Genomic DNA, 13571 nt, shown 5'->3' with positions numbered 1-13571 from the left:
TGCCTGTCTGTCCGTCTGTCTCTGTGTATCTGTCTGTCCGTCCGTTCATCTGTCCGCGTGTCCGCTCGTCTGTCTGTCTGTCCGTCTGTCTCCCCCCAGGGCACTCTGCAGCCCAGGTGGGCGCTGGCTCCGTGTCCGTGTCCTTGCTGGGTGCCCCTGGCACACACGGGGCAGTGCCAGGAGCAGTGCCAGGGCTGTGCCAGGGCTGTGCCAGGGCTGTGCCAGGGCTCCCGGGCACCCCAGAGCCGCTTTCTGCTGGAAAAAATAAACCTGAACAGAGCCGGAGTGGGGACAGCAGGAGTTTAATGGAGCAGCCAAACTGGGCACAGGGGATTGGCACCGAGGGATTGGGAATGCAGGATTGGCACCGAGGGATTGGCACCGAGGGATTGGGAATGTGGGATTGGAACTGCGGAATTGGGAACGCGGGATTGGCACCGAGTGATTGGCATAGAGGGACTAGGAAAGCGGGATTGGCACCCGGGATTGGCACAGAGGGATTGGGAATGCGGGATTGGCACCGAGGAATTGGCACCTGGGATTGGCACCCGGGATTGGCAACATAGGATTGGCATGGCGGGATTGGGACACGAGATTGGCACCGAGGGATTGGGAACACGGGATTTGAGCCGCGGGATTAGAGCAGGGTGGGATCAGCAACACAGGATTGGCACGGCAGGATTGGCACCGAGGGATTGGGAACACGGTGGCACCGAGGGCACGAGGAGGAAGTGCCACAGGGGGTCAGGAGCCTCCTGTGCCAGGCCGGTGTCGCTGGTGCCAGGCTCGGTGCCCCCGGTGCCAGCGCTGTCCCTGGTGCTAGGGTTGGTCTCACCAGTGCCAGGTTTGGTGTCACCGGTGCCAGCCGCTCTCACTGGTGCCAGGCTCAGTGTCAGTGATGTCAGGTTCGGTGTCAGTGGTGCCAGGGTTGGTCTCACCAATGCCAGACTCGGTGTCACTGGTGCCAGGTTCGGTGTCACTGGTGCCAGGGTTGGTGTCCCTTGTGCCAGCCTTGGTGTCAGTGGTGCCAGGCTCAGTCTCACCAGTGCCAGGTTCGCTGTCACTGGTTCCAGGCTCGGTGTCTCTGGTGCCAGGCTCGGTGTCACTGGTGCCAAGTTCAGTGTCCCTGGTGCCAGTTTCGGTGTCACTGGTTCCAGGTTCGGTCTCACTGGTGCCAGGCTCGGTGTCCCCGGTGCCAGCCTCGGTGTCACTGGTGCCTGGTTCGGTCTCACTGGTGCCAGGCTCCGTGTCCCTGGTGCCAGGCTCGGTGTCCCCGGTGCCAGCGCTGTCTCCCCGGTGCCAGTCTCGGTGTCCCCGGTGCCAGGTTCGGTCTCACTGGTGCCAGGCTCCGTGTCCCTGGTGCCAGGCTCGGTGTCCCCGGTGCCAGCGCTGTCTCCCCGGTGCCAGTCTCGGTGTCCCCGGTGCCAGGTTCGGTCTCACTGGTGCCAGGCTCCGTGTCCCTGGTGCCAGGCTCGGTGTCCCCGGTGCCAGCGCTGTCTCCCCGGTGCCAGCCGCTCTCACCGGCACCAGGCGGTGCCCCCGCTGCCAGCGCTGTCCCCTCCGTGCCGCAGCTCGCTGCTGATGCTGGTGCTCACCGTGATCCGGTGCACCCTGAGCCCCGCCCTGGGGAAGGTTTCCAGCCTCGCCTCCCGCCGGAACTCGGACACTCGCCGGGAGCTCAGGAGCTCCCACACGGACACCGTGCGGGCCTGGCACGGGCCCGGGCACGGCCCCGGGCACTGCCCCAGGGTGATGCGGGAGCCCTCGGAGCGCAGCAGATCCACGGTGAGCAGGGGAAGGGGGCCCCCGAGGCTGCTGGTGGTGCTGGGCAGCTCCTGGAGGGGCGGGGTCCCCCCTCGGGGCAGCTCCTGGAGGGGCGGGGTCCCCCCTCGGGACAGCTCCAGCAGCTCCTGCCGCTTCTCCTCGGGGGTGTGCTGGGAGGAGAGCAGCTCCCACAGGGACCCCTGCCCGTCCTGGAGCTCCCCCAGTGACACCTGGGCTGTGGTGGCCTTCAGGGTCCCTTCCCGGGCCCTGTCCCCGTGTAGGGGGCTGAGCTCGGCCTCTGTGGCCACTGGCTCTGCCCTGGGATCACTTCTGGAGGCCACTGGCTCTGCCCTGTTGTCACTCCCAGGTCCCTCTGGCCCTGCCCTGTGGCCACTCCCGGGGGTCACTGGCCCTGCCCTGTTGTCACTCCCAGGTCCCTCTGGCCCTGCCCTGTGGCCACTCCCGGGCTCCCCTGGCCCTGCCCTGTGGCCACTCCCGGGGGTCACTGGCTCTGCCCTGTGGTCACTCCCGGGCTCCCCTGGCTCTGCCCTGTGGTCATTCCCGGGCTCCCCTGGCCCTGCCCTGTGGTCACTCCCGGGCTCCCCTGGCCCTGCCCTGTGGTCACTCCCGGGTCCCTCTGGCCCTGCTCTGTGGTCACTCCCGGGCTCCCCTGGCTCTGCCCTGTGGTCACTCCCAGGTCCCTCTGGCCCTGCCCTGTGGTCACTCCCGGGCTCCCCTGGCCCTGCCCTGTGGTCACTCCCAGGTCCCTCTGGCCCTGCCCTGTGGTCACTCCCAGGTCCCTCTGGCTCTGCCCTGTGGTCACTCCCGGGCTCTCCTGGCCCTGCCCTGTGGCCACTCCCGGGCTCCCCTGGCCCTGCCCTGTGGTCACTCCCGGGGGTCACTGGCTCTGCCCTGTGGTCACTCCCATGCTCTCCTGGCCCTGCCCTGTGGTCACTCCCGGGCTCCCCTGGCCCTGCCCTGTGGTCACTCCCGGGTCCCTCCAGTTCTGCCCTGTGGTCACTCCCGGGCTCCCCTGGCCCTGCCCTCGCCGCCGCCGCCCTGCTCACCATGGTGCTCACAGCCGCCCTCACCTGCTCCAGGCTCAGCTCGCCCGCCCGGTACAGCTCCAGCAGCTCCTCCCTGCTCTGCTCGGGGATGTACCGGCAGTGCAGCAGCTCCCAGAGCGAGACCCTGCGGCCCCGAAACTCGGCAGCCTCCACATCGACCCTGGTGGTTCTTAGGGTTGTTTCCCACGGTTCTTCTTTGGGGGGGTCGTCACCCTTGGCGCCCTTGACTGTAACGTGGAATTTCCTGCCCATCGACTCTTTTTTCATAATCAGAGCGCTGACAACAGTTGTCATCAGCTCCAGAGTTAGGAACCCCTCTCGGTAGAGCTGCAGCAGCTCCTGCCGCTTCTCCTCGGGGATGTGCTGGGAGCAGAGCAGCTCCCACAGGGACACCCGCCTGCCCTGCAGCTCCCCGGCCGGCACAGCCACGGGGGCGGCCTTCAGGGCATCATCCAGGCGTGCTGGACCACCCTCCTCATCCTCCCCTGCCCTGTGCGGGCTCCTGGCCGCCTTGGCGGCCTCAGCTCGGGTGACCGCGTTGGTGACCACGGTGGCCACCTGCTCGGTGCTCAGGACCCCCGCCCTGTAGAGCTCCAGCAGCTCCTGCCGCGCCCCCTGAGGGACGTATCCCGAGAAGAGCAGGTCCAGCACGGACACGTCTCGCCCCCGGAACTCCCCGGCAGTGATTCGGACTCTCGCAGACTTCAGGGATTTTCTCAACAGCTGCTCCTGGCCTGGGGGTGACGCCCCCACCTCGTCACCGACTTTGGCCGCGGGTGAGCCCAGAGCTCCGTTCTCGCTTTCTGCCCAGGCGAGCAGGGCCGTGAGGAGCTCGATCATCTCCGCAATGGTGACAGTGCCCGCCCTGTATTCCCTCAGCAGCTCCTCTCGCTGGGGATCGGGCATGCAGCGGGAGGAGAGCAGCTCCCACAGGGACACCTTGCTGCCGTGGGAGCCGCCTGCCGGGACCTCGAGCGTGTGGGACTTGAGGGACCGTTCCAGCTCCTGCATCTGCTCCAATTCCCGTTCCTGCTCCTGCATCTGCTCCTGCTCCTTCTCCTGCTCCCATTCCTGTTCCAGCTCCTGCATCTGCTCCTGCTCCTGCTCCTGCTCCCATTCCCGTTCCAGCATCTGCTCCTGCTCCTGCATCTGCTCCTGCTCCCATTCCTGCTCCTGCATCTGCTCCTGCTTAAATTCCCGCTTCAGTTCCCATTCCCGCTTCTGTTCCTGCTCCTGCTCCAATTCCCGTTCCTGCTCCTGCATCTGCTCCTGCTCCTTCTCCCATTCCCGTTCCTGCATCTGCTCCTGCTCCCATTCCCGTTCCTGCTCCTGCTCCTGCTTAAATTCCCGTTTCAGTTCCCATTCCCGCTTCTGTTCCTGCTCCTGCTCCCATTCCCGTTCCAGCTCCTGATCCTGCTCCTGCTTAAATTCCCGCTTCAGTTCCAACTCCCGCTTCAGTTCCCATTCCTGCTTCTGCTCCCGTTCCCGCTTCTGTTCCCGTTCCTTCTGGGATTTTGAGTCGCTGCCGTTCTGCACGGGGTCAGGCAGCACCTCCCTCTCTGTGTCCTTGGTGGCCACGCTGTCCCCGTGGCCCTGGGCCTCGGCCCTGGTGACCATGGCCGTGAGCAGCTCCATCAGCTCTGCAATGGTGACCGTGCCCGCCTTGTACTGGCGCAGCAGCTCCTGGCGCCGCTGCTCGGGGACGTAGCGGGAGAAGAGGAGCTCCCAGAGGGAGACGCTGGTGCCCTGGAAGAGCCCCAGGGGCAGCGCGGTGCGGGCGGCCTGCAGGGCTGTGCGGGCGTCCTGGCTCAGCTGGTGCAGCACGGAGCCCTTGTCCATCAGCTGCAGCATCAGCAGCCCCGTGTCGGGGTCGGGCACGCAGCGGCGCAGCAGCTGCAGGTACGTCAGGTTCTCGTGGGTGTTGGGGTCGAAGCAGCTCCGTGTTTGGTTCTGGGGGTCGGACAGGATCTGGCTCATCTCCTGGTCCAAGTAGCCGCGCTCGCAGGCCACCTCCACGGGGACGCGGTGGCCGCGCTTGGGGTCGATGATGCCGCCGGTGGCGATCTGCGCCTCCAGCAGGCGGATGCCGTGGTCCCTGAGGATGAGTCCCTGCCCCATGGCCTGGAACAGGGACATCTTCTGCCCCGTGTAGGGCTCTGTGTACCCCGTCACGGCGCCCTCCGCCGAGAGCAGCTTCTCCAGGAAGTCGTGGCCGATGAGCCCCCGGGCCAGCGCCTGGCGCACCGAGAGCCGCTCGCTGCCCGCGGGCTCCGTGAGCAGCCCCGAGGCCGCCTGCGCCTCCAGCAGCACCAGCGCCGTGCCCGGGCTCAGCAGCCCCCTCCTCATGGCCTGGTAGATGCTCAGCTTCTCCGTCCTGGCCGGGAGGAAGACTCCGGCGATGAAGTTACTGCCGGCCACCCCCATCCCTTTGTGCTCAGCTGCGGCCGGGCGGCTCCCTGAGGAGCTCCGGGAGCATCCACTCGTGTTCTGCATCGCGCCTGGGGAGGATCCTGCTGCCGCGGGTGTGTCTGGGGAGGGAGGAGCGCACCGAGCCCGTGGTCAGACACGAGTCCCTGCGCGGTTTTTGGGGTGGCTGTGGGGGAAGTGACCACGGGAGCCCAGGGAGGAGCAGGCAGCAGCAGCTGGGGCTTTGCTGCTCCCCCAGAGCATCCCAGGGCCAGGCTGGGCCGGGCAGGGAGCTCACAGGGCACAGGTGAGTGACATCCTTGAGCCCCCAGGTCCCACCTGGTCCCTCAGGGCCTGGCCCTGCCTCAGACCTGTGGCCTCGACCTCTTTCCTCTCCTGCTCCTGGCTGACACAACCTCCACTTACTGCTGGGCCAGCACGAGAAGGGATCACTGCCCATGATGCCTGAAGTTTTAACTTTGGTATTTTTCAGATTCTGTACTGCATTAGGGTATAACTCTCAATTTTATATAAACTGTCTCCTCACAGCTCAGTCACACAAAACAATCCTTTGCCAGTCACAGAACCAAGGACAAAGCTGCAGCTTCAGGCCCCAAATGATAAAAATAACAGTGAATTCAGGGGAGCAAACTGGGAGGATGGGACTGCAGAACCTGGAGTTGGGATTGGACAATGAACCCCAATATGGAAATGGACTTAAACTCGTAAAAGTGTGAAAATTTGTGACTCAGAGTCCATCCCTGTTCCCATCCCTGTTCCCTGTTCCCATCCCTGTTCCCATCCCTGTTCCATCCCTGTTCCATCCCTGTTCCCATCCCTGTTCCATCCCAGTTCCATCCCTGTTCCCATCCCTGTTCCATCCCTGTTCCCATCCCTGTTCCCATCCCTGTTCCATCCCTGTTCCATCCCAGTCCCATCCCTGTTCCATCCCTGTTCCCATCCCTGTTCCATCCCTGTTCCATCCCTGTTCCATCCCTGTTCCTGTTCCATCCCTGTTCCATCCCTGTTCCATCCCTGTTCCATCCCTGTTCCCATCCCTGTTCCATCCCTGTTCCCATCCCTGTTCCATCCCTGTTCCATCCCTGTTCCATCCCTGTTCCCATCCCTGTTCCATCCCTGTTCCATCCCTGTTCCATCCCTGTTCCATCCCTGTTCCCATCCCTGTTCCCTGTTCCCATCCCTGTTCCATCCCTGTTCCTGTTCCATCCCTGTTCCATCCCAGTTCCTGTTCCATCCCTGTTCCCATCCCTGTTCCCTGTTCCCATCCCTGTTCCATCCCTGTTCCCATCCCTGTTCCATCCCTGTTCCATCCCTGTTCCATCCCTGTTCCATCCCTGTTCCCTGTTCCCATCCCTGTTCCCATCCCTGTTCCATCCCTGTTCCCTGTTCCATCCCTGTTCCATCCCTGTTCCATCCCTGTTCCCATCCCTGTTCCCATCCCTGTTCCATCCCAGTTCCCATCCCTGTTCCATCCCTGTTCCATCCCTGTTCCATCCCTGTTCCATCCCTGTTCCCATCCCTGTTCCCATCCCTGTTCCATCCCTGTTCCATCCCAGTTCCCATCCCTGTTCCATCCCTGTTCCATCCCTGTTCCATCCCTGTTCCATCCCTGTTCCATCCCTGTTCCATCCCTGTTCCCATCCCTGTTCCATCCCTGTTCCCATCCCTGTTCCATCCCTGTTCCCATCCCTGTTCCCATCCCTGTTCCATCCCTGTTCCCATCCCTGTTCCATCCCTGTTCCATCCCTATTCCCATCCCTATTCCCATCCCTGTTCCATCCCTGTTCCATCCCTGTTCCATCCCTGTTCCCATCCCTGTTCCATCCCTGTTCCCTGTTCCATCCCTGTTCCATCCCTGTTCCCATCCCGTCCCATCCCTGTTCCATCCCTGTTCCATCCCTGTTCCATCCCTGTTCCCATCCCTGTTCCATCCCTGTTCCATCCCTGTTCCCATCCCTGTTCCATCCCTGTTCCCTGTTCCATCCCTGTTCCATCCCTGTTCCCTGTTCCTATCCCTGTTCCATCCCTGTTCCCATCCCTGTTCCATCCCTGTTCCATCCCTGCTCTCTCCTTGTTCTGGGTCTCTGGGGGTGGCAGAGACCCCAAATCCAATCCTGTCACCCTCCTGTCCCCCAAAACCGGGTCTGGGTTTTTTAATGTGGCAATCACAGCTGCATCACGGACTCTGAGGAGATTTTGGGTGGGACAAGACCTTGAAGCTCATCCCGTTCCTGCCCCTGCCAGAGGCGGGGATGCCACCCACGGCCAGGATGTGTCACTTTGTCACCTGGTGTCCTCGGGACGCCCTGTAAACAAACTGTCAGCATCTGCAGCGCTGTGCGGCGATGAGGCCACAGCCTTGTAAAAGCGGCAGAATCGAAACCCGGCGCATCTCCCTGGGAACACCCATCAGCAAACTCGGCTGAGTGACACTAATGACACCTTCAGCTCATTATCGGGGCCTGAGCCTCAATCCCCGGCTCTCGGGAAGGCTCTGAGTCATTGCCTTTGATCCTTTTCATGTGGGATTGGTGCTGGGGCAGGTGGATCGGGATAGGGAGGTGATTCCTCCAGATCACCTGGACCCTGCCCTGCCTCTGTCCCACCCTCAGCCCCCAGCCCTGCAGCCCCTCCTCTCCCTCGCTGATCGCTCCGAGGGAAGGAAGTCACACCAAATATCCTGGGAGGGAAATCAGCAAATATCCCTGGGAGGGAAATCAGCAAATATCCCGGGAGAAAAATCACACCAAATATCCCGGGTGGGGGGGAAATCACACCAAATATCCCTGGGAAGGGAAATCACACCAGGTCCTGATCCCAGTGAGGTCCTCTGCTCCAGTCCCCGATCCCAGTGATCCCCAATGCTCCAGTCCCTGATCCCAGTAATCCCCACCTCTCCAGTTCCCGATCCCAGTGATTCCCAGTGCTCCAGTCCCTGATCCCAGTGATCCCCCTTGCTCCAGTCCCTGATCCCAGTGATTCCCCGTGCTCCAGTCCCTGATCCCAGTGATCCCCACTGCTCCAGTCCCTATCCCAGTGATCCCCCGTGCTCCAACCCCTGATCCCAGTGATCCCCAGTGCTCCAGTCCCTGATCCCAGTAATCCCCACCTCTCCAGTTCCCGATCCCAGTGATTCCCAGTGCTCCAGTCCCCGATCCCAGTGATCCCCACTGTTCCAGTCCCAATCCCAGTGATCCCCAGTGCTCCAGTCCCTGATCCCAGTGCTCCAGCCTCTGGTTCCAGCGGGCTCAGGCGGGTCCAGCTGTTTCCCTCCCGCATCCCCTGAAGCCCTGGCGGCACAAACCATCCCACACGGAGCAGCAGCTCCGCTCAGCCCTGGCGCTCCTCGGTCACTTTGTCCCTTCCCAAGAAGAGCCCAGCTCTGCCGGGGCATCTCCCGCTCACCAGTCCCGGGAATTTCCCCCGCCGCTGGAATCTGGGATAGAGGTGAGGTCCCCGCTCCCCCTGCAGGTCCCCTGTGAGTGGTGGCCTCTGTGCCCCCCAGGTGGGCTCTGTCCTACCTCCCGTACCTGTATCCAGAGCGGCTGGATGGCCGGCAGGCTGCGATCCTTCTCCTCCTCCTCCTCCTCCTCCTCCTCCTCCTCTTCCTCCTCCTCCTCCTCCTCCTCCTCCTCCTCCCAGCCAGGTGAGCAGAGGAGGCAGGTGCCCATTCCAATCCTTCCTCCCCGCCCCTGGGGACAGCAGGGAGGCGCTGCCCTGCGCTGGCACACGGGAGCGCGCCTGGAGCACCTGGAGCGCACCTGGAGCACCTGGAGCACCTGGAGTGCACCTGGAGCGCACCTGGAGCGCACCTGGAGCACCTGGAGCACCTGGAGCGCACCTGGAGCAGGCGCGGAGCCCCAGCCCCGGCACCGTCTCTCCCTCCGAGAGCCCCCTGGACTCGGCCACGGCTTTTTGGGACGCTGCTCGTGGGACAGCCCTGCCCGGCCCCACGGGGGTCTGCACGGATCTGGGCTGGCCAGAGCTGCAGCCACAGCCCTGCAGCCACCGCCCACAGCTGTCCCTGCAGCCACCGCCTGTGTGTGACAGCGTGGGGTCCTGTGTGACTGTCTGTGCCACTGTGTGGGATCGTGTGTCACTGTGTGTGATCCTGTGTCACTGTGTGTGTATCACTGTGTGACACTGTGTGTGATCCTGTGTCACTGTGTGTGATCCTGTGTCACTGTGTGTCACTGTGTGTGATCCTGTGTCACTGTGTCACACTGTGTGTGATCCTGTGTCACTGTGTGTCCTGTGTCACTGTGTGTCACTGTGTCACTGTTTGTCACTGTGCGTGATCCTGTGTCACTGTGTGTCACTGTGTGACACTGTGTGTCACTGTATGTCACTGTGTGTCACTGTGTGTGATCCTGTGTCACTGTGTGTGATCCTGTGTCACTGTGTCACTGTGTGTCACTGTGTGTGATCCTGTGTCACTGTGTGTGATCCTGTGTCACTGTGTCACTGTGTGTGATCCTGTGTCATTGTGTGTCACTGTGTGTCACTCTGTTATCCTGTGTCACTGTGTGTGATCCTGTGTCACTGTGTCACTGTGTGTCACTGTGTGTCACTGTGTGATCCTGTGTCACTGTGTGATGCTGTGTTCCAGAGGGACACTGTGTGTCACTGTGTGTGTCACTGTGTGTGATCCTATGTCACGGTGTGTCACTGTGTGTCACTGTGTGATAGTGTGTCACTGTGTATCACTGTGTGTCACTGCGTGTCGCTGGGGACAGCTCTATCACACCCGGGGACAGCTGTGTCACACTGGGGACAGCTCTGTCACACTGGGGACAGCTGTGTCACACTGGGGACAGTTCTGTCACACCCACATGGGGGCTGGGCTCTGCTCCCAGGGAACGACAGACAGGACAGAAGAGGATGGACTCAGGTTATTGGGAATTATTCATCTATATAACACATTATTATTATTATTACTATTATTATTATTATTATTATTATTATTATTATTATTATTATTATTATATTTATATTTATATTTATATTTATATTTATATTTATATTTATATTTATATTTATATTTATCATATTAAATATACTATACTATATTATAGTATATAATATAGTATATAGTATATAGTATATAGTATATAGCATATTATGTATAATATATATTATATGTACTATTATATAATATATAACGATATATAATTCAATAATTATTATTTTATATATATTGTTATATATATAATATATGTGGATATAGATATGGATATGTGCGCATATATATATATAAAATATATCTTTTTATATATTGTGATATATAATCTAATCTAATCTAATCTAAACTAATCTAATGCGTTATATAATGCAATACAGTAATAATAATGATAAAGATAATGATAATGATAATGATAATGATAATGATAATGATAATGATAATAATAATAATAATAATAATAGTAGTAGTAGTTGAAAATTGGGAAAATCCCTTTCTGGTAAAGGTTTCTCCAGCTGTGGCACAGACCCCCGGGGCTGTGGTTACATAATGAACCCCAATAAGTCGATGAACCAAAACTTATAAAAGTGTAAAACTCATGACCAGAATCCATCTGGGATTTGGTTTGGGTATAGCCCCGGCTACATATATAGATATATAGATTATTTGGATTACATAGATTATAGAGATTATAGCGATATATCGATTATAGAGATATATAGTTTATATAATTTATAATTTGGATTATATAGATCATATAGATTATTTAGATTATATAGATATATCGATTATATCAATTACATAGATTAGATATAAAGATTATATCGATTATATAGATATATCGATTATATATATATATCGATTATATAGATATATAGATAATATATATAGATTATTTAGATTATATATTTATATAGATTATATAGATAATATATGGATTATATAGATATATAGATTATTTAGATTATATAGTTTATATAGATAATTTAGATTATATAGATTATATAGATCATATAGGTTATATATTTATATATATTTTATATATTTATATTACACAGACTGTAACCCACAGTAATTTCCATGCTGTGAATGTTGTTTTTGGGACCCGTCAGGCACAGAGATCCGCTCAGTGCGGGCAGGGACGCCCCGCGGTGGCGCTGCTGTCACCTGCTGTCACCTGCCCGCAGGTACCGCCCCGCCCCGCCCGGCAGGAGAGAAAAACAGAAACAGAAACGGAAATGTTCCGTCCCAAAAACCGCGGGGAGCCGGGCACGGGCACGGGCGGGGACAGAAATGTTCTTTGTGCCCGGGAGATTGCACAAGCCACCTCTGGGGAAAGGGACGGGCCGGGTGCTCCAGAGGGACTGGGAATTCCCGGGATTTTCCTGCTGGGCGGGGCCCGGAGGGGAGAATCGGGGGGGGCTGGGGTGGGGTCGGGGTCACTGGGACGGGGTCAGGGGTCACTGGGGTGGTGCCGGGGCCACTGGAGTCGTGCCAGGGGTCACTGGGATGGTGCCAATGTCACTGGGGTGGTGCCAGAGGTGCTGGGATGGGGTCAGGGTCACTGTGATGGGGTCAGGGGTCACTGGGATGGTGTCAGGGGTGCAGGGGTGGTTCCAGGGTTACTGGGGTGGTGCCAGGGTCACTGGAGTGGGGTCAGGGTCACTGGGGTGGTGCCAATGTCACTGGGGTGGGGTCAGGGGTGCAGGGCTGGTGTCAGGGTCACTGGGGTGGTGCCAATGTCACTGGGATGGTGTCAGGGGTCACTGGGATGGTGTCAGGGGTGCAGGGGTGGTTCCAGGGTCACTGGGGTGGTGCCAGGGTCACTGGAGTGGGGTCAGGGTCACTGGCGTGGTGCCAATGTCACTGGGATGGTGCCAGGATCACTGGGATGGGGTCAGGGTCACTGTGGTGGGGTCAGGGGTCACTGGGATGGTGTCAGGGGTGCAGGGGTGGTTCCAGGGTCACTGGGGTGGTGCCAGGGTCACTGGGGTGGGGTCAGGGTCACTGGGATGGTGTCAGGGTCACTGGGGTTGTCCCAGAGTCACTGGGATGGTGTCAGGGTCACTGGGATGGTGTCGGGGTGACTCGGATGGTGCCAGGGGTCACTGGGGTGGGGTCAGGGTCACTGAGATGGTGTCAGGGGCGCAGGGATGTGGTCGGGGGTCACTGGGATGGGGTCAGGGGTGCCAGGGTGGTGACAGGGGTCACTGGGGGGTGCCAGGGTCACTGGGATGGTGCCGGGGTGCCCCACAGCTGCAGCTGCTCCCCACACCCTTCCCAGGGAACTTCTGGCTCATTTTTCCTTCCTGGCAGCCGAGTTCCCCTCGGTGGCCCTGGGGCCCAGCAAGGGGCAGGTCACTGGCCCAGGGCTGGCCCAGGTTGCCCCCAGCCACACTCCTGGTGCCCCCCCAGGCTCGTTGGGAGAGGAGAGGCTCAGGAGGTGGGGAAGGGTCTGGAGCCCCAGGAGGGGCTCAGGAGGTAGGGAAGGGTCTGGAGCACCTGGAGAGGCTCAGGAGCTGGGGAAGGGTCTGGAACACCTGGAAAAGCTCAGGGAGATGGGGAAGGGTCTGGAGCACCTGGAGAGGCTCAGGAGCTGGGGAAGGGTCTGGAGCCCCAGGGGAGGCTCAGGAGGTGGGGAAGGGGCTGGAACACCTGGAAAAGCTCAGGGAGGTGGGGAAGGGGCTGGAGCACCTGGAGGGGCTCAGGAGGTGGGGAAGGGGCTCAGCCTGGAGCAAAGGAGGCTCAGGGGGAATTTCTGGCTCTGCACAACTCCCTGCAGGAGGGGACAGCAGATTTGGGATCTGGGGACAGGGGCAGGAGCAGAGGGAGCAGCCCAGGCTGGGCCAGGGGAGGCTCAGGAGGGATCCTGTGGAAATCCCTCCTGGAAAGGCCTGTCCAGCCCTGGCACAGCTGCCCCGGGTGGGGTTGGAGCCCCCAGCCCTGTCAGAGTTCAATAAACGTGGGTGTGACATCTGGGGACACGGGTCAGGAGTGACCCTGCTGGTGCTGGGGGAGCAGCTGGACCTTCCCAACCCAAACCATGCCAGGACTGTCAGTTCTGGGCAGGAGGAAGGTGGGGAGGGAGCAGGGCAGGGGCGGTGGCACTGGGGACAAGGTCCAGGCTCCGTCCTGTGGCCACTGTTTGATATCCTGGAGGCCTCAGCTCAGCTCTGGGTGTGCCAGAGCCCAGGGGAGCTCGTGCCCTGTCCTGGGGAGTGTCCCAAACTGTCACAGGGCACAGGTGGCACAGACACAGCCCAGTGACCCCACAGCCCCTGCACCCGTCTGCCTCCAGGGAGAACTGGAATTCCAGGGTGAGGAGAGTCCTGGGAGTTGTTGTGGCTTTCCAG

The 13571-nt window shown here is 59.4% G+C and overlaps 1 protein-coding gene across 1 annotated transcript in view; it reads right to left on the bottom strand.

Moving 5' to 3' along the window:
* Positions 1 to 1517: 1517 nt before the first annotated feature.
* The window catches only part of EPPK1 (epiplakin 1), a 34440-nt gene continuing 22386 nt past the window's right edge, over positions 1518 to 13571 (bottom strand). Inside the window, exons 4-7 of the mRNA XM_056484948.1 lie at positions 3961 to 5388; positions 3255 to 3774; positions 2856 to 3194; positions 1518 to 1934 (exon numbers count right to left, since the gene is read on the bottom strand). Coding sequence (XP_056340923.1) covers positions 1518 to 1934; positions 2856 to 3194; positions 3255 to 3774; positions 3961 to 5388 — 2704 coding nt within the window. The remainder of the gene's footprint in view (positions 1935 to 2855; positions 3195 to 3254; positions 3775 to 3960; positions 5389 to 13571) is intronic.

The sequence above is a fragment of the Oenanthe melanoleuca genome, chromosome 2, assembly GCF_029582105.1.
Source record: "Oenanthe melanoleuca isolate GR-GAL-2019-014 chromosome 2, OMel1.0, whole genome shotgun sequence".
NCBI classification, from domain to species: domain Eukaryota; kingdom Metazoa; phylum Chordata; class Aves; order Passeriformes; family Muscicapidae; genus Oenanthe; species Oenanthe melanoleuca.
The sequence above is the reverse complement of the archived record's forward strand: the minus strand, read 5'-3'. Positions and strand labels throughout refer to the sequence as shown.